The sequence below is a fragment of the Kuraishia capsulata genome, genomic scaffold, assembly GCF_000576695.1.
Source record: "Kuraishia capsulata CBS 1993 genomic scaffold, Kuraishia_capsulata_scaffold_2, whole genome shotgun sequence".
NCBI lineage: Eukaryota > Fungi > Ascomycota > Pichiomycetes > Pichiales > Pichiaceae > Kuraishia > Kuraishia capsulata.
Genome location: NW_019172951.1, coordinates 975,227 through 997,072, shown reverse-complemented (window position 1 = coordinate 997,072; position 21,846 = coordinate 975,227). Strand labels below are relative to the sequence as shown.

The window sequence follows — 21,846 nt, the reverse complement described above, 5'->3', positions numbered from 1 at the left end:
CTCTCTCTCTGCCTTGCACCGAGAGAGTTTTGCCCCAATGTTTTCGGGCCCGGCATGTGTTTGCCCGTTTGATTATCGATTGTAGGAGCATCAGCTTAAGCTGCGTAGTATAGGTAGATGTATTTTGAGGCTAGATGCCCAGTTCGGGCCTTTTTTTGGAGTGTGGCCTAGACTGCCTATTGCGGCAGTGTGAAACCCCCCCTTAGGATTGTGGCTGGTGAACGCGTCCGGCGTTTATTTCAGTGGCTCAAAAGGGCGGGTATTTGGATTTAGAGATAATAACGAGAGGAAAAGGAACGACAAATACAAACTATTATTATCCAGCATTTACCTGATATTTCCTGATCTTTTTTCTTCTTTTTTCAATTCCATAGATCACCCAAATCAGACAACTTACACTCTTGGGACGGCAACGAGCTGTGCCACATAAACATATTTTTAGCACCAGTGCACTCCCGCGTCCGAGGCGCCCTGAAATCAAAACAACGGCTGGATCAGAAGAGTTTTTCCCGTATCTTGAAAACCATCAACAAACCCGGTTTTTTTGCCTGTCATTCGTTTAATCTCGGTCTGTGCCAACGAAGTTGCCAGATTCTTGTTCTGCTTTCGCTTTACCCACCAAAAAAAGCCCCAAAACCACCCATTCCAAAGGCCTGTTTCGCGTGTAACCCAGGGTTTGAAAGAGGTCATCGACATGTCCCTCTTCAAACGAAAATGCTCGGGCTCCAAGCAGGAGTGTGAAAAGCCTGCCGATTCGAATGATGCACTTGAGATCGCGCTGGGCGTGTGTATTCCTGTGGTGGTAGTTGTGATCGTCATAGCTATCGTGCTATTCAAAGTTCGTCGGAGGGCGAAGCGGGAGGATGCCGAAGATAACGATCCCGATTTCGATGGCGACAACACAGTTCTGCCCGACTATCCAGACAAGGCTGAATATTATTCCAGAGATAACCCTTTTGAGACGAATTCGGCATTGCGGTATCCAGCTGGCGCTATTGAGAGCAAGGATCTCCATTACCAGTCCAATAACACCAAAATGTATTCGCATTACAACTCTTCGACATTGAATGCTTATGGCCAGCATGTCGACTCGTTTGTTTTGCCATATACACATGATGTGGGCTCCAAACAGTCTTTGGACAATCTGGCGCGTGCACTTGGTTCTGATTATCAGGGCTACCGCGTTGCCTCTCAGTCAATTGATATCGGATCACGCACCTCGAGCTTTACCTCAAGACCACTGACAGGCTACGAGCGGTCCGTGCTCTCTGGAGAGAATGTATCAGCCACCAGGTTAGCTCCCCTTGAAACTGAGGAAAAGTCTCCATTCACGTCCAGTTCGGAAGGGGATGCTGATGAAAAAACAGAGAAAGAAGAGAATTTTGATGAGGAGATGGATGGTCAGAGAACCATAGGCCAGGGATTCACACACGTTTCCCCACAGAGGCAAGCTGGAGTTGGGTATGAATCACCAGAGAGAGGGTCACCAGAAAGAGGGTCACCAGAAAGAGGGTCACCACAGAGACAGTCTCCTGAAAGACAATCTCCTGCGTATGACCAATCACCTGTCAGACAGTCACCTCTGAAGTATCAATCGGCAGTGGGATATGAGTCAGCGGGAGACCATGACAATGAGCTAGACAATGAGTTCGAGGAAAAGAATTTTGAAGATCAGAACAATGACTATAACTATCAATCTGAAGTTTACCAATCTCCCACCAAAAGCTCAAGGTCGCTCAACCAGTCACCGGCCAAAACTTCTCACTCGGTTCAGCCTTCTTCTGGCTCCATCCAGCCTTCACCAGCTAAAACTGCATATTCCATAATGCCTTCTCATCACGGAAACGACCCGGAAGAGGCCGATGTGCCAGACCTCCACGACGTGATTGAGGAGGACAACGTTCCTTTGACTGCAGAAGAGGATGAGCAGATCCAGAGAATGAAGTCCGTCTACAAGGTGTATTTCTCCAGGGAAAACTCCATCAAATCCAAAAAGAGCATGCTCGAGGAAGCTGGGTTCGACAACTCCAACATGCCTCCATTGCCAGCTGTGAGTTCGGCTGCAGCGGTGGCTCCGGTTCGTGAAAAGCCTAACCTCAAGGTTGACACGGACTACAGAGCCAGCTATGCGTCCTCCGTTTACACCGAGAACCCAGCTCCGTACCAGCAATCCACGCATCCCCAATACCCTCACCAGCAAATCCAGAACATGCTTACCGCCCAGGAGCAGGAACGTCAAAGGGCCTATGCCGAGTACAATGCAAGAAGCCGCGGACCTCCGCCACAGCAACCATACGTGATTGCGCCGTCCAAGCCACGCAAACGTATGGAAGCCATTCCTTCACCTCACAGCCTGGAAAACCGCAAATCCTCTTTGCTGACGTTCACGGAGTTCCAACCCAATCGCAAATACTCCGACAAGCAGCATTCCTCGCCATTGCTGAACCAGAAAGATGTGGCGGCTTTCAACCCAATTGACAACGATTACTGGTCGCCTACGTCGCCTCAGACGGGTTCTATGCCACTTCCTAACGGCCAGCAACATCAACAGCAGCAGCAACTGGCACCACACCATTTCCGCAACTCGGTGGTGATGACGAATCCAGTGGAAATAACCAAGACCAAGTCCTATAGACCTGCTGGATCATTTACCACAGCAATGGATCAATCACGCAGTGTTCCAGGCTCGATTCCTGGGTCCCCAAGTGTCTCCAGTGGGATGTTTTCACCCAATGTCGGATACAAGGAGCATTTCGATGACTACCAGCCTCCAACTGCATACACCCACGGAGCTCAGAACTTGGTGACGAGGAGCGGAAGTCAGCAGGATTTGCGGAAGTACATTGACAATGCAAACATATAAGGAGAGATGTGACTGCATAGAATCCTTTGATGAAGCCTTCTAACGTGTGTAGGAGTCTTGACTGCGCATCGAAGGTTAATACCCGTGAAAATGTTGATCACAAACTTTTGGTGTCAAGTTTCTTAGAAGATAAAAGATCAACTTTTGAAAGGAGTAGATACAACAAGTTACAACAAGTACAACAAGTAGAAGTAGTGTCTTATCCATCACGTGACCCCTGCATGATTTCCCCTCCGGCTCGTACCTTCCGTTAAGATCATCCGGAGCTCCAGCCAAGTACTGAAAAATCCCTGACCAAAGCGAAAAGTCACCGAAAATAAATTGGCAAGATGTCACCACCGATGAAAGGTATGTATTTGTTGAAGAATGGCTGAAATTGGGCTTGTGTAGCCCTCACTTTGGACCACCAAACCTAAGCCCTTGCAATCGCTAACAACCATGTTGATCAGGCCTCGTGCAGTTCATTGCAGACATCCGCAATGCCAAAGTTCATGAGGAAGAAGAAAAAAGGGTACAAGCAGAGCTGGTGAATATCCAGAAACAGTTTTCGAGTGGAAATTTATCCGGATACCAGCGGAAGAAGTACATCTGCAAGCTGATGTACATATACATGCTGGGCCATCGAATCAAGTTTGGCTACCGCGAGGCGATCGAGCTGATTTCGTCACAGGTGTTTTCGGAAAAGCAGATTGGCTACATGGCAGCCTTACTTTTTGTCTCGGGAAATCGCGAGGTTGATGGGGCCTTGATTGAACATGTGAGACACGATCTGGCAGTGGACAACTCCAACTTCAACGCGTTGGCGTTGCAATTTTTGTCCTGTTCGGCGGAATTTGGCCAATTAGGAGCTTCTTTCGAGAATGATGTGTTCAACTTGCTCAGATCGCCACTTACACCTGCATTGGTGCGGAAAAAGGCGTGCTTGACCATGCTGGCTCTGTATAGAGCCGACCCACAGACTTTGTCCAGGAATCCCGGCTGGGTCCCACGTATAGTTGCACTTATAGACGATCAGAACCTCGGGGTGGCCATTTCGGCCGTTTCTCTGACTCAGTTCATTGCGAGAATCGACCCAATACTGTGCAAACCAGCTGTTCCGTTAGTGATCGGAAGGCTTCATCGACTAGTCGTCAACCGCGAATGTCCGGACGAGTATTTGTACTACGGAAACCCAGCTCCATGGTTAACTGTTAAGCTGATGGGACTACTGGAGGATCTGATTCCTGATCCTACGGAAACACCCTTGGACCCTGCCAATGGGGCAGTTCTAGGTGAAGTACTGTCTTCCACTCTCAGCAGCACCAAACTCGCACCAGCCACTTACCACGAGTCCCTGGAATACAGAAATACTCGCCACTCCATTTTATTTGCAGCTGTTTCACTTTCTTCTCGAGTAGATGCATCTCCAGAGGGACTTCCCAATGTGATCAGGGCCCTCGGTGGTTTGCTGGAGGCTGGTGAGACCAATGCCAGATACTTAGCACTGGATGCTCTTACCAAAGTGGCAGCCAGAAGTGGGGCTTCAGGCTCACAAAAAGCTGTTGAACATCTTCCAAAGGTCATGAGACTGCTCCGTGATCGAGATGTCTCCGTGAGGCAGAAAGCCCTGGACCTGGTGTATGCCATCTGCGATTCAACCTCGGTGGAAAATATATGCAGAGACCTTCTTGCGTACATGGGGGTGGCTGAGTACAGCATGCGTCCTGATGTGGCTGTGAAGGTGGCAGTTTTAGCCGAGAAGTTCGCTACTGATGCTACATGGTATGTCACTACTGCTCTCAAATTGATAGCCGTTGCAGGCAGTCATGTAGCTGATGAAGTTTGGCAACGAATAGTTCAGATCGTGGTGAATAACGAGGGTATCCAGCCTTTGGCATGCAAGACTCTGGTGAGACATCTGAAGGCACCAAGCTATCCGGAACCCATGTTGAAGGTGGGAGCTTTTCTACTTGGAGAGTATGGCCATTTGATAGAGTCCTCGGCCTCTCCCAAGGAACAGTTTGATCTGGTGTATGCCAAATTTTACCAGTGCTCATTTGCCTCGAGAGCCATGATTTTGTCGTGTTTCTTGAAGTTCTTTCTGAAGTACGAGGAGCTTCGTCCTCTGATTCTGGATGTTTTTGAGTCCGAAAGTGCTTCAATTGACTCAGAAATTCAACAAAGAGCATTGGAATATCTCAAGATTGTGACAAGGAATGATGGTCTATCTCTGCTGAAGATAGTGACGGTGGGAATGCCTTCCTTCACCAATAAAACGTCGCCTCTGATTGCTCGTTTGGGAAGCGTCAAGATATTCGAGAAAGGATATAGCAAAGTTCCAGACTCGCTCAAAAGGGACATTACTGGGATATCTTCTTCAGCCTCAGCCGTTCCTCCACCTGCTCCACATCCCAGGAAAGGAGCCCCAGCTCCTCCTCCCCCAAGAAACCATGCTGCCTCTTCGGCCACACTCCAGAGTCTTCCAAGATCGTTCAGCAGTCAGGACGTGATCTTGCCCCAAAGCACTTCGGGCTCATCAAACCCGTTCGACCGTTCCCGCACTGCAAGTCCAACCAAGGGACTGGCAGCTTTGTCGCCAAACTGGGAGGAAGGCTACACCAGACTTTTGCGGTTCGACCAGGGTGTGTTCTTTGAGAATTCGTTGCTGAAGATCATCTACAGGCTTACGCGTGAGACGAATAGTCTTAGTGGAGACCTTCAGGTTGTGAACAAATCTCCTTCTCAGATTACTGGACTGGTCATGGAAATCCGGCCTGGGTTCCTCAACAGTGATGACCCGCCATATATGATCAATGTGACAAAAGTTCCAGACGCATTCGTGCCTGAAAACGGGAGAACCAGACTTCAGTTCCAGGCCACGATCAGAACTGAATTCGGCGATTCGGAGGCCCCAGTTCTCAACCTCAGCTTTGTGTCGGGAGGCTTTTCAACTATCCGGCTGCGATTGCCGGTAGTATTGGCAAAGGCAGTTGCGCATGCTCCGCTTGAAAGATCCTCCTTTTTCTCGCGGTGGGGCCAGATCGGTTCTGCACTAGGAGCTGAGGGCGAGTCTCAACTGATATTCAAAACAACTACGGCATTTTCAGTCCAAAATAGCTCGAGAATACTTTCACAGCTCGGGTTTGCCGTGGTTGATAACGCCGATCCAAATCCAAACAATGTGGTAGGTGCTGGAATCCTTCACACAGCCACAGGAGTCTCCGGATGCTTGTGCCGGCTCGAGATTGCCCCAGATGGTCAGCAGTTCCGACTGACTATGCGGTGTACCCGACCAAGAGTTGCTGGAATCATCCTTTCTACGGCGGTGAGTGTTTTTAAGCAGACATAGGGTAGTCATATGTGCTGTGATGCAAGACAACATATATGTTTATGCGGCTGTAAAACGGTTTATACACTTCTGTCCAGCTAGACATTTTGAAAAATGGCAGTATGCGGTGATAAATAAGTTATAACACGACTATCCATATTTCCGGATACCACGACAATGAATTCTCTAGAACCTCACCTTCAACCGTTTCACATGCTCTTCCAATCTTGGGTCGGTGGTTTCATAAAGACAAAACCGTTCTTAAGACAAACATTCAGAGGTATTAGACTTGCTTCAAAATATAGAGGAGACATGAGTTTGACGTATACTGCAGAAAGGGCATCAGAGCTGATTTCCAATGCGGACACCATTAAGAAGGAGGTGGAAAGCCTGAGTGCAGGAAGAACCAGATTAGTGTGCGTTTCAAAGCTGAAGCCAGCTAGTGATATACAAGCATTATATGACGTTGGATATCGCCACTTTGGTGAAAATTATGTCCAGGAGTTGATTGAGAAGGCCAAGGTGCTTCCTGGTGACATAGAGTGGCATTTCATTGGTGGACTCCAAACCAACAAGTGCAAAGATCTAGCCAAGAATGTGGTCAACTTGTATGCTGTTGAGACGATTGATAGCGAGAAAAAAGCCAAAAAGCTCAATGACACTCGTGCCGAAGACCTTCCCGTGATCAACGTTTATATCCAGGTTAACACCTCCGGCGAAGACCAGAAGAGCGGCGCTGCTCCAGATGAATGTGAATCTTTGGCCCAGACGATTCTGACGGGGTGTCCCCGTCTTTCTCTCGAAGGACTCATGACAATTGGTTCTTTTGGTGCTTCAACATCACAGGGCGAGAACCAAGACTTCAAGACTCTGGTCGAAGTGCAGAAGAAACTGGAGTCTAAATTCGGTATTTCACTCAAGTTATCTATGGGAATGAGTGCTGACTATAAGGAGGCCATTCGCCAAGGTTCGACGAGTGTTCGTGTTGGCAGTGATATCTTTGGTGCTCGTCCGGTCAAACAGTGAAATAGGTGGAAGAAGTGTATTGGAGCGACTTAATTTACAAACAAGAGAACTGGTTGTTACTGGTGAGTCTGCAGTTAGAGTTTATCATCTGGAATACAAGAGCAGTATCACGAGGTGTGCTTGCTTACACTGCTTCCACCTGATATAACCCCACCTCCGCCCCTCATTCTACAAATACAATTACACCAAATATATAATTCTTCTCGAAATAGTAAAATTGTTAATTGTTTGTTCTTCACATCCTCGCACCCATATATAACTCAGCAAGTCTGTCTTTCCCCCACCTGCCCCCATCTTTCCCTGTCATGTGCGGCTCATGCGACGGCGCACGACGTCAGCAGCACATTAACACGCCTGCGATATTTCATCCTAATCATTCAATCAGCATAAACACCACGCACCACCCAGAAATGCCGCCCAGAAAAAGCACTAGGTCGAAAACCAGACAAAGAGTGAATGAAGAACGGGTGGAACCGGCTGCTGTGGAGCAGGTTGCCGAAAAACCCACCGAGGAAGACTCAGATGCCAAAACAATGGTCCAATATATCGTCGAAAGACTAGAGATGGCAACAACACCTCAGAGGTTTGTCCAGGTAATGGGACTGCTTTTCATCATTAATCTCTTTTATCTCTACAACATTGATGATGCTGATGCCAAGGAAAACTTAATTACCGTGGGTTTGACACTGCTTGGCCTACTCACCCAAGTGGCAGTGATCTTTAACCACCAATTTAAACAGTACTCGGCTCAGCTTTTGACTGACGAACCTGATACTGCTCAGGAACCGCAATTTCCAGATTTCGATATGATATACGCAGTGCTGCTGCCGTTGCTCGTTTGTTTGGTGACCAAGCCCAGCTACCTTCCGTTCGTGGTGGGATCTGTATGTCAGGTGACTGGAATGGCTGATTTGCCCAAACTACTAATTGCAGTGGCCGCTGAGTATCAGGCTGCGGGAATAGAGGATAGAAGATTGGCTCAGTTTCTTGCTGCGCCGGTTCTGCACTTGTTGATATCTAAAGGGTTTGGGTTCTATGCGGGATCATCTCTCTCCAATGCTGAGAAGCAGATGTTTTCTACTCTTCTGGTATCGCTGGTTTTTGGGGTCGACTCGTACTCACAGATTACCATGGTTATTCTCCAGAAGCTGTCGATTGCTTTGGTTGGTTGTCTGGTGCTTTATACTCCCGTTTACAAGATGTATCTTGCCCAGCCTGGTCATGCGCGAACTGGACTACTGACCTTGCTGTATCTCAGCTTTAGTTCAACCTTCTTCTTTGCATCCGTCTACCAGCTCAAGGGAGCTTTGGGTCAGCATCCTCTGACATGGCTAAATTTGTTTTTTCAACAAGGAGACCGTCTCAGGATTTTGGGTGCTTGGTTGATTTCGCTCGTATTGCTGGTACCACTCGTTTTTAGACTATCGCCTTCATGGGCTCTTGATACTCGCAGAAAGGTCTGGCATTTTACTATCGTGGCCATACTGACATATCCTTTGGTTTCAGACCCATTTTTTGTGTCGTTGGCTTTAATTGGAGTGATTGGGCTATTTGTTCTAATTGAGCTACTGCGGGCTTTGAGACTGCCTCCACTGGGGCCTTTCATAGCTGACAGTCTCGACAAATTTCGAGATGAAAGGGACAAAAATGGTCCCTTGGTCATCTCATATATTTTCCTGTTGCTTGGAATTGCACTTCCACTGTTCTGGAGTGGAAACGCTTCCACTGAAGCAGCTGTATCTGGACTCATATCGGTTGGACTTGGAGATGCTAGTGCCTCGCTGGTCGGAACCAGATTTGGGCGTCATCACTGGTGGGACTCCAAGAAGTCTGCCGAGGGAACAATTGCATTTGTTATTGTTTCTACACTGACTCTCGCTGCATTCGATAAAGTGGCAGGCATTGACTACTCTGTTCCAGACATTGCAGTGGCTTGCGTGATTGCTGCAGGACTTGAGGCCGTATCCGACATCAATGACAATATTGTCGTTCCCACAGTAATGTTTATTACCCTGTCTACGCTGAAATCTAGAACCTGATCATATTTGTATCTATAGATTTTATATTTATATGAGTTTCTCAAAGTGAAAAATTGCAGTTTAGTCTGTGCTTACTATTTTGACATAATCAGTTCAGATCGGAGTTTACACGACCACACAAGCTCTTATCTCGAAAAACTCAGGCCAGCTCGTACTCTTTACTCTTAAGCGATTGATATCACGTACGCCGCTCACAAGAATGTCAGATTTTGAAGATGAAATACCCATGCTAGTTGATGATACTGGTTGTCTGATTCCTGTGGAACCGCTAGAAGCCCCAAAGAGACTACAAGAACAGCAGCAACAACAGAGACAGCAACTGGAGGATGTTCCCAGCAAAAAGGTACCGGTGACGATCATAACGGGGTACTTGGGATCTGGAAAAAGGTTAGTTGCATACTTTTGATGAGTAGACTGGTGGATATTAACATATATAGTACGCTACTGGAGCAGATAGCTAAAAGAGGTGACCGAAAACTGGCTGTGATCTTGAACGAGTTCGGTGATTCGGCGCCAATCGAAAAGGCCCTTACCGTTAAAGACAAAAATAACCAAGCTTACGAGGAATGGCTAGATCTCGGCAATGGTTGTCTTTGTTGTTCGGTGAAGGATAATGGAGTGGCCGCAATTGAGAGACTAGTTGCTAAGAATACGGGATTCGACCATGTGCTATTAGAGACTTCAGGAGTGGCAGATCCGGCTCCAATTGCGGCAATGTTTTGGCTAGACGATGGATTAGCCAGTAATGTGTACATTGATGGCATAATCGCCGTCTTAGATTGTGAGAATATCGATCAATCTCTGGATGATCTGGGAGGTCATTTCCACACATCTGAGGATAGACCCGCCAGTGCGGAAGGAAGCACGACTGCACATGTTCAAATTGCTGTGGCCGATGTCTTACTTCTGAATAAAGCTGATAAAGTTAGCGAGGAGAAGATTCAAGAATTACGGCGTCGTGTGTCTGCAATCAACGGAGTTGCTCCTATCTACTCTACATCGTACGGTGATATATCGCTGGATCACATACTAGATTTGCATTCCTACGAAAATAGGGGGATTGAGTCGATTGCAAATATCACCACAGGTTTCCACGATCCGAGGATATCTACTGTGAGTCTTGATTTTGGCCCCAAACTCGACTTGGCTCAAATCAAAAAAGTCGAGTCATTCCTTCAGGAGCTTCTGTGGGAGAACGAGGACGAGGAAATACATCGTATCAAGGGTCTGCTATTAGTCAATGACTCAAAAGACTCTTTCAAAGTGATCCAGGGTGTGAGAAAGACCTACGAGATCGTGGATGCCGACGACTATGACTCTAGTCTGGAGTTGACCACCTCCAGACTAGTGTTGATTGGAAAGGGTGTCGGCGACGAGAATATGAAGCTGAAATTTGAAAAGTTTACAGGCATACCCATATTAAATGGAGAATAGCCGTGACAATAGTTCTGGCTTCCACAAAAGCACCTTGAAAAATGCGTGTACCATACCAAATGTCCATACACCACGAGTTTGGAACATCCAACTATACGTCCAAATATTTCTCAATAACGATATAATAATGTAGATTTAATCTCAATTGGATGTGTTTGTTTCAACTAAGAGTTTTTTGTTTAAAAAAATCATGCCAAATGGTAAAAACTTGCACACCCATAGTGAAAAACAGGGCACATAACCATTTCTTGGCTAAGGCTAAGGATCTTCCTCTTGGCTTAGGGAATCACCACGCGCTCTCGCTACAAAGCACCATAGCCCAATTGTGCCCACAAGTATCTCCGGAATGTCTGCAACTCCGCGAATTGACGAAAAGAACTTCGGTGAGTCCATTGGAATTCGCACGAACAATTTGCCACAATTGGAGGAGTTAGGCCCCCCAGATCTGGTGCACCTGTCGCGTTATCACAAGTCCACAAACTCAGATTCGGGTGCCTATCACTATGTCACAGGCCTTGATGTTTCCGCGACAGCGGCCCCTATTGCGTATTTGACCACCGTTCAATTGAGCAATACAAAGACGAAGACATCGTCTTCAGCTAGTGCCTCTGCTCATCCCCAGGTTGGGACTTACTGTGCCTACAACTGCTTCTCAAAGGGTGACTTGCGAATTCGAATGGAATTCCCCGGGGCGGTAGCAACTACGCAATTCATATACGCCGATCGCAAGAAAAATACGGTTCATGGAGATCTGAAAAGCTCGATTTGGCAGGAGACTACGGCCTCGTGTTTGATCAGAAGTGTTCTTCTTGGTGACGACATCGCAAGACAGTTACCGGGGATGGTCAAATTCAACCCAATTGCATCCACACACTCAGCAAAGACTGCAGTTGAGGTTTTGGTTCGTCATCTGCCGAAAGGACCGCTCTGCGGTGCTTCAGACATCCACCAGAAACCCACTTTGCTCCAGAACCATTTGGTGGATGCTCTAACGCGACTGGTTTCTCTCACAAATCTCCAGCAATTTGCGATAGACCAGATTGATGCGTTGAGCGCTTCTGGGCAAATCCCTGATGAATTCAGACTGTTAAAGGTGAAGTTACTTTTCTCTCAAAACAGCGAGGTGGAAGCTGTAAAAGAGATGCACGAAGGCTTGATTCAAAATCCTCGCGACGGGCTTCTTCTTAACGAACAGGCAAAATACCTGCTTTCAAAGGGAAGGCCTGATTTGGCTCTCATTCCTGCCACTAGAGCGGTGGAGTCTCTACCTGCTGAGTTTGACTGTTGGGCCACACTTGTGGAAGTCCATTTCTTCAAACTGGACTACTCTTCAGCCCTGTTGGCTCTGAACTCATGTCCCATGTATTCGCCAAGAAAGAAAGATATCTTCAAGGCAATTGACCCGGCCGATTTCTCCTTTCCTCTTCCCGCGGACGGCTCCTATGACGAAATTTGGAAGACGGCTGAATCGTCTGGATGTATCTCTGGAGTTGGAGGGCCAGTAACATTTGCTCCAGCTTCAGAGATTGGTGCAGTAGACCCTCTGTTCTTGAGAATATACCAGGCTACTTTACTTCAGCCGACTTTCAAAAGGGCCTACGATTTCCTGGCTGTTTTGACGAGACAAATTGGCTGGGACGAATTGCTGCGTTTGCGGTCACATGTGTTTGTGATGGAAGACGAATATCGTATAACACTCCAAGAAGAGTCCAAGTCCAAACTGAACCTTCTAACTCCAGAAGCTGCTAACGGCAATGGCTACAATCAGGAAAGATCGCCTTCTCCCAGACGGAGAAGTAGTTCACAGGTCGAGAGGTTCCGCAAGAAAAGACTGTGCGAGAGATGGCTAGACACTTTATTTATCGTCCTTTACGATGATCTCAGGGTCGTTCTGAAATGGGAGTCTGATCGAAGATCACTCAATCCGAGCGATATCAAGCATTCTGCATTGGAGTGGGAGCTGCTCGGATTGAGCTCATTTAGAACTCACCATCTAGAAGGAGGAGTCAGTGCTTTGAAAACTTGTCTCAATGCCAGATTCGACATCTTTGCTGCTACTGTTCTGCTGAACCATTATGTTGAAACTCAGAAGAACGGCGATCGCTTCAAAGGACTGAACTCCAAGGCCCGTAAGGAGGCTTTCCTGGATGCCGATTATGTGCTTGAGCTAGTGACAAAAGTGGCTGCATGGAATTACCGTTGGTATGGTGATTTCTCGCCTCTGGTACTGGATGTTCTCAAGTTGCTCGTCGAGTATCGCGGTACTGTTTCGCTGAGTAGTACTGTTCATTCGAAGTTTGATAAGGAGACGATTCCGGTCGTGATTGACCGTGACATTGCTTGGTTGGAGCAGTTTGAGGTGGAAATTTGAAGGAAGAAAACTAAGGCAATCGAAGTTTCCAATTTGAAAGGGAAAGTGATGAAAAGTTGGGGTAAGCTGAATCCACTAGAAATACCCCGAAATCATATACACTTATTCCCAAAAAAATTCTCAGAATCCTCCAAGATTATCTGCTTGTGCTCAAAGCATGTCACTGTCTAAAAGAGTTACAAAATTAGCAAAATCGTGTGATGGAAGTGAGCAAACCCGCATATTATATCATCTGCTGATTATAGAAACCGTCAGATTGCTTCAAAAGCACGATATCTGTACCACGCCAAACTTTTAAAAGGCCAAACTAGATCGATTTCATTCACAACGTAAGAATTCTCGAGTTTTTGGTATCCAACTTCTCAAAACACTTTTTTGGATACAAATCCTCGACCTGTCTCTCTTTCCATTGTGGTAAGATTCATTGGACGTTCTCCCGTTTCCTCGGAAAAAGGTCGTCGAGATTCCGAGGATCTCCCGCAATTGCGCAAAACTACGCCTTTCACCACTCCCCAACTTCGCAGATTCAGGTAGTGTATACCCAAAATACCCAGATACTTCCTCGGAAATACCCTCGGTCGACCAGGATCATCCGCCAGAACCTGACTCCACACGACCTCTTCGTCCGATTCGTTGAACCATTTGGCCTTTTTAGTGGTGGTGATCAACGGCAAAGAGTTAACCCAACGGCATTCCCACGGCTGCAAACAGGCATTGTATCTTTGATTCAAAAGCACCGCCATCGGACCTGCTATTACGGACTTTTCAGCGCAACGCCGACGAGTATATCCCATTTCAACCGCGGGAGCTGTTTGACCATTTGCAGGAGGGCCTTCTCATTTTACTCCGTTGTTTGTGGGCATTTTGGAGGCACCTTTCCCGGCTATCGTTGATTTCTTGTTGCAAATTTGGTTCTTAGCCTCTGTGACAATTTCAATATTAGAACAAGCCTTTGAATCTGAAATCTGGGTCACTAGCATATATGCCACTTGGTCTCTGAGAGTTGTACCAGGCATCATCTAACGTTTTTTACGACCGCATATTCCTATCGGAGAACTCAGAGAGAAAGAGGGAGCGAAAAGCCTTCATTCTTTAGATTTGAGAGGGAAATCTGTGATTGGTGATATAAATCGACACTACTTTCTGTTGAGATTACCAAGGGATCAGACAACCAGGTTTGAAACAAGCCAAAATTCTCTGAAACAAACCATAAAGAAGCCTATAAGCTGCTTTTTGTGAAGAAAGTGTTATATTTCTGATTTTGGAGATTCTGAGCCGTTTGCTATCGAACAAGCCATTCCTTCGATATAAGATAGTGCTTGTGCCACAATCGAGAAACTTTCGCTCCGAACAAACAAGGCATTTTTCTGCTTATCCAACTTATCAAGACAAGGCAGAATTCATCAAATCGAATACATTCTATCCCATTATTTCATCCTGTTCACACACCGGCTCGCATCATGTCTGGATTCTGGAAATTTGCGAACAACTACTCGTCGCCAGTGACAAAGCTACTGGAATCCGACTTCAGCTTGGACCAGCTACTGGATGAACAAGATTTGCTTTCGGAGTTACTGGGTTCCAACTCAAGACTAATTGAATATCTGAGAGAGCCGCATGTGCTCGAGCAGTTGGTTGAGCTAATCGTTGAAGACGATGATTACCAGCAAGAGCAAGTGAGACTTAAGTTCGAAAATGAGGAGGATAGCGACTTTGAAACTGTTGCAAAACCAAATCTTGAGACCATCGAGCAAAATCCCCATCGATCCGAAATTGAATCGACTGAGCCGGAAAATGCGGATGTCAAGCCTGAAGAGCAGGCCGATCCAGTCGATCCAACAGAGGAAGAAGAGACGACGGAGGCTGAGATTAATGAAAAGGATCCAAATGAAACAGATTCGGATTCTGACTCCGAGTACGACTCCGGTGAACTGTCAAAATATGATTCCAGCGATGACAATGACCTCAACGGCGATGACAATGATCTCGAAGACCAGGAAGAAACGGCAGCCGAGGCCCATTCACGTCGGGCCCAGGTAGCTGCTGAGATTCTAAGCGCCGACGTGTGGTCCATCACTGACGAGTTTATGGAAAAATCAGCGCTGCTGGATAACCTGTGGACCATCCTGGACAAGCCAGCACCGCTGCCGATGTTCTCTGCAACATACTTTATGAAGATTAACGAACACTTACTAGACATGAAGATGGACGAGATGATCCAGTTCATTCTGCAACAGCCGCAGCTAGTGGAGAGATTCATGAGACATATAGACACTCCTCCGCTGATGGACTTCCTACTGAAAGTGATTTCGACGGACAAACCGGATGCTTCGACAGGTGTGATAGATATACTCCAGGAACAAAGACTTATTCCTGGTTTGATCGATCATCTTGGTCCAGATATCCCCTCTACGGTTCAATCGGCTGCTGGTGACTTCTTGAAGGCTTTCATCACCATTTCCGCAAATTCCAACACGGATAACACCACAATTGGTCCCAACGAACTGAGCCGAGAGCTTGTTTCTGAGCCAATGGTGCGCAAACTGGTTGCCATGATGCTGAACGGGGGAACTGGCTTATCGAATGCAGTTGGAATTGTCATTGAGATAATCAGGAAGAACAATTCAGATTATGATTTTGTGCCTGTTCTCTACACTACTATTGAATCACACCCTCCCACGCTACGTGATCCAATTTACCTCGGAACTTTAGTGAAAGTTTTCGCTGAGGCTATCCCAGATTTCACTGAAATGCTTGGAAAGAAGGTGCAGCGCATTTTGGAGACTCCGTTCGGAACTATTGAGCCTTTGGGCTTTGAGAGATTTAAAATCTGTGAGCTTGTGGCTGAACTATTGCACTGCTCTAACATGGCACTTCTCAATCACGAAGACGGTGAACCGACGGTGCGTGAACGCGATACCGAAAGAGACAGACTCAAGGCATTGCAGAAAGAATCTTTGAAAGATCCTAGCTCCCCCAAATCAGTTGCTTCTACCGATGACGAAATCTCCAGGGATATTGGCAATTTGAGTGTGGCTGCTGACACTGAAGTTGGTGAGATTATCAGCATTGATACCGAGAATGTGGTGGAAGGAGTTGAAGCCGAATCAACCGGAGAACAGAGTGTCACAGATGATGAACCCTCTCAAGATATTATTGGTGACAAGATTCGCGGAAGTCCTGTCGTTGGTGATAAGCTGAAAATAGCCCTTTACGATAGCAATGTGATCAACGTGATTTTGAACATGTTCTTCAAGTTTCCATGGAACAATTTCTTACACAACGTGGTCTTTGACATAGTTCAGCAGATTTTGAACGGACCAATGGATCTGGGATACAATAGGTTCTTGGCTACTGATTTGTTCACCAGGGGTGCAATTACGCAGTTGATTATAGATGGCCAGAAGAGATGTGATGACTATGAAGAACAGACCGGGTTGAGACTCGGTTATATGGGCCACCTCACTTTGATTGCAGAAGAGGTGGTGAAGTTCACAACGATTTATATCGACGAAGCAAGCTTCAGCACTGTGCGTGATGCTGTCACGCTTTCTACGTGGCAGTCTTACGTCTATGAGACTTTGGTGCAGACACGGGAGAAGTACAACTCAATTCTGGGCGATACTGTTGTTGAGCAGGAGGCTGGGGACTCAGAGGATGACGTTGGCGATTCGCTGATAATGGAACCCGAAAACGACGATGATGACGAAGAAGGAGAATCACGTCGTGAGGATGAATACTATGACTATGATGACGAAGAGTTTCAAACAGTTGAACACGATGATCAGGCTTTCGGTGTAGCAGGTGACGAATACTACAGCTCTGGTGCCAATGAGGATGGAAGCCATTCTGATGACGATTCTGGTGACAAGTTTTCGCGCTACATGTCTCAACAAATAACGAACAACTTCCCGGATAAGTTTGGATCTAGTGACGAAGACGACGATTCAGAAGAAGAATCGTGGCGCACTCTCCATGCTCCACCACCTCCACATCCACATGCATCCTTAGGCGAGGAAGACGACTACGAGGATCCGAATGATGACGGCCAGAGCTATGCCAAAAAGGACCATCCCCTTTACAAAGATGAGGAGGAAGTGTCTGAGGACTCCGAAGATGAAGACGCCGAGGATGAAGCTTCGGGTCAAGACCTGGGGCTTTTTAGAAGTACCAGCAAAGGCGATATGAACTGGGATGTTGATGAACAGCGCCGACTAATTTCTACGGCCAATTATATCCAGCACACTGCTTCTCATGATTCTCCCGTTGAGTCTGGCTAGTGGAGAAGGAGAACCCCTTAATAAAGGCTGACTTTGATGTGTTTGCCTTCACGATATGTCGATGAATGTCTGAACTGTTGCAATTCTTCTGTATCTTTTTTAACGTATAAACCAAGCATTTGAGAAAACAGAGTAGCAGTGGCATTGAGCCGAGGCCATAATTTTCATCAACGTCCCCGGAAATGTGCCCTTCGCATCGGGGCTGCTGCTGACTTTCTACTTCACATGCTGAAAACGCTAGCTCCCAAACACAAACGGTAATTGTTTGGTACTTCATGCTAGATGTTTGCTTCTTTAGTTCAAGAAAGAAGATATACATAATGATCTTCTCTGCAATTGAGTGTGGAGAATGAAAAATCTTACAATAATGCATTACACTACAGTGTCCCAGAGAGACCTACCTCAAAATTATAGCACATATATAGGATCCACATACACATTTATATAGATCTCAGGACGTATCCGGTAGTTGTACAGGAGGCCACCGTATGCTCCATTTCCCCTTAATCTCTAGCAGCTGAAGCGTCGGAGTCGAGAGCCGGACCACCAAACTGCTTGAGGAGTTGCTTCAATTGCAACCAAGTAGACTTAACCTGGACCGGAACGGATGGGTGTGAAACAAGTCCGTCAACCTTGACTTCCCATGACTTGAGCACAGATCTCGTAATGATTGACTTGTCATATCTAAGCTTGATGAAGTAAGCGTAGATCAGCAATCCAAGCCAGTAGCCCTTTCTCCATAACAAAGCTCCCAAAAGAAACCAAACAAGCGTGATCAGCTCAAAAGTGGATCCAATATACACGGACTTGTCATGGTGTGTCTGGACAAAGTTAGCCACAAACACGGAAATCTTAGACTCAGATGGCACTCCAAAAACGGGAAACAGCGTAGAACGCGAATAGCTCAGGATATGGAAAACAGCAAAAATCATGAAAGGAACGACTGCAAACACAACACTGGGTAGAATTGTGAGAAAAGCCAACGCCAGAGCAACGTATTGCACGTTGTCATCAGTCAAAAGTGCAAGAGGCTGGAGGCTCAGCGAACCCATCAAATACTCTTGGTAGAGAATAATTCCAAACGATTCAACGACAGATAGGAAAAGCAGGCCAAAACAGAACGAATTGAACTGTCCACCCGCACGGTAAGTCAGAAAGTAAAAGGTTCCAGAGAAAAGGGTGATGGCATGGCCGATGAACCACGCAAACTGGGTGGTGTTCACCACATCTTTGATAGTGGGGGGAATAACCGCCTTTGGTTGGGCAGAAGGCTTTGGAGTCTGAGACATGGCTTTGTTGAAATAGGAATGTCAAAAGATAGTAATTGGAAAGAAAAAGGAGAGGGGTCACCGGAAAGAAGCTTCATTGACACGGCAATCCACACGATAACTATCTGTCATTTTTTTGTCGGTGACTAGTAACGGCACGACAGGCATTTTAGCTACCTACTCTCAAACGGGCAATTGCTACTAAAACTTCATATAGATAGAACTTAAGGTAGAAAAGGATTGAACAATACCAACAAATACTACGAGCCAGTGGTGAAATCAACGCAAAAAGCCCTTACGCGACTTTGAGGGCTGGCTGGCGGTAGGCTCAGAAGCCGGCGCCACACGCAAATTCTCGAGATCACGCTTCTTCTCTTCGAGCATTTTGATTTGCTTTAAGAGCTTCTCGCGCATCTCTTTGTGCCTCGTGAAAAGCTCAGCCTCTGACTTCTGCAGCTTTTTCTCGCGCTCGCTCACCTTGTGCTGGAAAACAGACTTCATCTCAGCCTCCATCTTAGCCAGCTTAGCCTCGTGTAACGCACGTTCCTCCTCCTGTTTCACGACAGGGTCAAACTCGCGGAAAACAGAGTCATCCTGTTCAATTCCAAGACGTTTGAGTTTTTCGCTTCTATAGTTCTCGTACAGAATCTTGGAGGTCTTCTCCTTGAGATCCTCCAGGAAATTGCGGATCAACAATTGACGCAGCTTGATGAAGTCGCAGTGGTCTTCGTTGTCTACCTCAACAATACCCCATGGGTAGCTCCGGCCTCTGACAATCCTTCCATCCTCAGTTTGTAGCTCTTTGGTAGAACCCACAATGGCAAATGGGATGCGTGACAGGATCTCCTCTGTGGAACTGACAGTCTCGTCATCTTCGTTGTCGAATTGCTCAGGAACAAAGTAATTGATTCCCTGGTTCTTGATATCGTCCAGAATACGCGTCTTGAACTCTAGAACCTCGTCCTCGGTCATGGTGTCTGATTTTGCGATGACCGGAATCAGATTGACTTTTTCATGAACCTGTTTCATGAACGTAATGTCCAGACTCTTCAAAGCATGGCCGGTTGGCTCAATAAAGTAAAGCAAAGCATGCACTCTGTTGTCAGCAATGTTGGTGCGATTGATCTTGGTTTCAGCTTCCAGATATTGGTCGAAACGCGAGTTGATCTCGTCTACAATCACTCTCCATGAATCCACGTTGTTCAAAGCATCACCAAATCCGGGCGTATCAACAACAGTCAAGTGCAGTTTAACGCCGTTTTCTTCGATATCCGTAGAAACAGTCTCAATGCGCACCGAGCTGGCCGGTTCGTCGCCCGGATTACGGGCCTCTTTCTCAGCATAAAGTTCACGATTGAACAAAGTGTTGATCAAAGTGGACTTACCGAGACCGCTTTCACCCACTACCATCACGTTCAAGTTGAAACCGCGCTTAATGGACTTGCGGTGCCACTGTTTGGGTAGATTGGCGAAGCCCACGTAGCCATTAAGATTGCGGCGAATTATCTTCACTGCAGCAGCAGAAGAATCACCAAAGTGATCTTCCTGCTTGATATCCTCTGCTGGATATACCAGACTTTCACTTGAGTCTTTTTTGGATAACGTTAGTCGGCTGGAACTTGAAACCTAGAGGGCGGGTGTTCTGGAAGGAAACAAGGGAATCCTCATGAAACGGCATTCAATGAGGAAAAAAAATACTCACGCTCAACTGTCATACCTTAATCAATCCGAGTGCTTGTTTTCGGGTAGTTTGAACTATGTTGACAGAAAAAATGTCCAGTGTTGAGTGCATTGTCTTTGTTTGTTGGATGCCGCGTTTAATTCCAGACTGCGACGCGTGATTTTGTGCCCGGTAGGAAATGGCAGTGTACTGTCCACGACCCAAAAAACGTTCTTAACTGTTCTCTGCACGACATATAATTACCCACTGCACCATGAACGCGTAGTGCCTTTCTCCACACAAATACAATCTTTTCCTGAGTTTGCTTCAATTGCTTTCCAATGGCCTATCCAGAAGACGTTCAGAAACTCATAAACACGGCAGCATCGCTATACGCTTCCAAAGACTATAGTGCTGCTGCTGACAAGTACGCTGAAGCGTGTGAAAAGGCCGCGGCCGCTTCAGGTTCAGAGGATGCAGATTTGCTGTTCTTATACGGAAAGGCTTTGTTCCAGTGTGCTGTTGCAAACTCACAGGTGTTGGGTGGTGTGACTGGCGGAGATGAGAAACCCGATGATGAAGAAGCTCCAACAGAGAAAGACTCGAGATTTCAGTTTAGTGAGGAAGTTCCTCTTGCTGAAGAGGACGATGTTAGCGAGGATGAGGGCCCACAAAAAGCAGAGGAATCTGATTCAGAAGATGATCAGGATGAAAACGAAGCAGAGGAAGAAGAGCAGACAGATTTTGAGGTTGCATGGGAAATCCTAGATCTCACAAGAACGCTCTTTGAGGCTCAATTGGCAGAGTTCGATGAGAAAGATGACGTTAAAAAGACAGAGCCACTCCTCCAATCCGAATCAGAAGAACCTTCTGATCCTCAGACGCTCATCAGAAAGAAATTAGCAGATGTGTATGACATTCTAGGCGAAGTGTCGCTGGAGGCTGAGAATTTCCAGCAGGCAGCAACTGACCTAGAAAGTTCTTTGAAGCTACGCGAACTACTATATCCAATTGGAAATGGTCTTCTCTCAGAGTCACATTACAAATTATCACTTGCTTTTGAGTTTTGCGTCGAAGATCCGGAATCTACTGCCAAAGCTATCAAGCAGATGGAGCTAGCAATTGCAAGTATGCGCGCTGCGGCTTCAGGTGTTGACACTGATTTACTTCAGGACATGAAGGTCCGTCTTGCAGATCTCAAAAAGGATCCAGAAGAAAAGATGAAGGAAGAAAAAGACCGTATTATTGAAGGGATTTTGGGCCAAGCTGCTCCTACAGCAGCGCCTAAAGAAGCGCCGGCTCCAGCTGCCGTTAATGATCTGACTTCGATGGTAAAGAAAAGGAAACCTTCGGCTGGTAAGCTAGTAAATGGAAAGAGGGCGAAAAAATAAAGATCAGGTATTTTTTAATGTGAATCTTGGATGTAGTTTTACCCTCAACTTTAACCGCCCATAAGCGTGCGGCGTGGAGCGCCGAGGCCATCGCCAACGGTAAACATTAAGATAGACGCGCAAAGAGTAACACATGGCGCGCGTAAAACACTGAAAAATCGCCAAAAAAATAGCGGAAAAGGCCAGCAAATTGACGAAACGTGCGAA

The 21,846-nt window shown here is 46.6% G+C and overlaps 11 protein-coding genes across 11 annotated transcripts; 8 read left to right on the top strand and 3 right to left on the bottom strand.

The window, feature by feature from the left end:
• Window positions 1–694: 694 nt before the first annotated feature.
• On the top strand, window positions 695–2,863 carry KUCA_T00001811001 (uncharacterized protein; the record flags this gene model as incomplete). Its single annotated transcript, XM_022604031.1, has 1 exon — window positions 695–2,863. One exon carries the CDS (start codon window positions 695–697, stop codon window positions 2,861–2,863), a length of 2,169 nt encoding a protein of 722 aa, XP_022457852.1.
• Window positions 2,864–3,192: 329 nt separating this feature from the next.
• Window positions 3,193–6,191, top strand: KUCA_T00001810001 (uncharacterized protein; the record flags this gene model as incomplete). Its single annotated transcript, XM_022604029.1, has 2 exons — window positions 3,193–3,211; window positions 3,313–6,191. The coding sequence occupies 2 exons, from the start codon at window positions 3,193–3,195 to the stop codon at window positions 6,189–6,191; spliced, it is 2,898 nt and encodes a 965-aa protein (XP_022457851.1).
• Window positions 6,192–6,482: 291 nt separating this feature from the next.
• KUCA_T00001809001 (uncharacterized protein) lies at window positions 6,483–7,196 on the top strand (the record flags this gene model as incomplete). Its single annotated transcript, XM_022604028.1, has 1 exon — window positions 6,483–7,196. The coding sequence occupies one exon, from the start codon at window positions 6,483–6,485 to the stop codon at window positions 7,194–7,196; it is 714 nt and encodes a 237-aa protein (XP_022457850.1).
• A 410-nt stretch (window positions 7,197–7,606) lies between these two features.
• On the top strand, window positions 7,607–9,235 carry KUCA_T00001808001 (uncharacterized protein; the record flags this gene model as incomplete). The annotated part of the gene is made up of 1 exon (XM_022604027.1): window positions 7,607–9,235. The coding sequence occupies one exon, from the start codon at window positions 7,607–7,609 to the stop codon at window positions 9,233–9,235; it is 1,629 nt and encodes a 542-aa protein (XP_022457849.1).
• Window positions 9,236–9,434: 199 nt separating this feature from the next.
• Window positions 9,435–10,669, top strand: KUCA_T00001807001 (uncharacterized protein; the record flags this gene model as incomplete). Its single annotated transcript, XM_022604026.1, has 2 exons — window positions 9,435–9,622; window positions 9,673–10,669. The coding sequence occupies 2 exons, from the start codon at window positions 9,435–9,437 to the stop codon at window positions 10,667–10,669; spliced, it is 1,185 nt and encodes a 394-aa protein (XP_022457848.1).
• A 346-nt stretch (window positions 10,670–11,015) lies between these two features.
• On the top strand, window positions 11,016–13,040 carry KUCA_T00001806001 (uncharacterized protein; the record flags this gene model as incomplete). Its single annotated transcript, XM_022604025.1, has 1 exon — window positions 11,016–13,040. The coding sequence occupies one exon, from the start codon at window positions 11,016–11,018 to the stop codon at window positions 13,038–13,040; it is 2,025 nt and encodes a 674-aa protein (XP_022457847.1).
• Window positions 13,041–13,402: 362 nt separating this feature from the next.
• KUCA_T00001805001 (uncharacterized protein) lies at window positions 13,403–13,834 on the bottom strand (the record flags this gene model as incomplete). The annotated part of the gene is made up of 1 exon (XM_022604024.1): window positions 13,403–13,834. The coding sequence occupies one exon, from the start codon at window positions 13,832–13,834 to the stop codon at window positions 13,403–13,405; it is 432 nt and encodes a 143-aa protein (XP_022457846.1).
• Window positions 13,835–14,500: 666 nt separating this feature from the next.
• Window positions 14,501–17,320, top strand: KUCA_T00001804001 (uncharacterized protein; the record flags this gene model as incomplete). Its single annotated transcript, XM_022604023.1, has 1 exon — window positions 14,501–17,320. The coding sequence occupies one exon, from the start codon at window positions 14,501–14,503 to the stop codon at window positions 17,318–17,320; it is 2,820 nt and encodes a 939-aa protein (XP_022457845.1).
• A 503-nt stretch (window positions 17,321–17,823) lies between these two features.
• KUCA_T00001803001 (uncharacterized protein) lies at window positions 17,824–18,609 on the bottom strand (the record flags this gene model as incomplete). Its single annotated transcript, XM_022604022.1, has 1 exon — window positions 17,824–18,609. The coding sequence occupies one exon, from the start codon at window positions 18,607–18,609 to the stop codon at window positions 17,824–17,826; it is 786 nt and encodes a 261-aa protein (XP_022457844.1).
• Window positions 18,610–18,867: 258 nt separating this feature from the next.
• KUCA_T00001802001 (uncharacterized protein) lies at window positions 18,868–19,998 on the bottom strand (the record flags this gene model as incomplete). The annotated part of the gene is made up of 1 exon (XM_022604021.1): window positions 18,868–19,998. The coding sequence occupies one exon, from the start codon at window positions 19,996–19,998 to the stop codon at window positions 18,868–18,870; it is 1,131 nt and encodes a 376-aa protein (XP_022457843.1).
• Window positions 19,999–20,589: 591 nt separating this feature from the next.
• KUCA_T00001801001 (uncharacterized protein) lies at window positions 20,590–21,639 on the top strand (the record flags this gene model as incomplete). The annotated part of the gene is made up of 1 exon (XM_022604020.1): window positions 20,590–21,639. One exon carries the CDS (start codon window positions 20,590–20,592, stop codon window positions 21,637–21,639), a length of 1,050 nt encoding a protein of 349 aa, XP_022457842.1.
• Window positions 21,640–21,846: the final 207 nt, after the last annotated feature.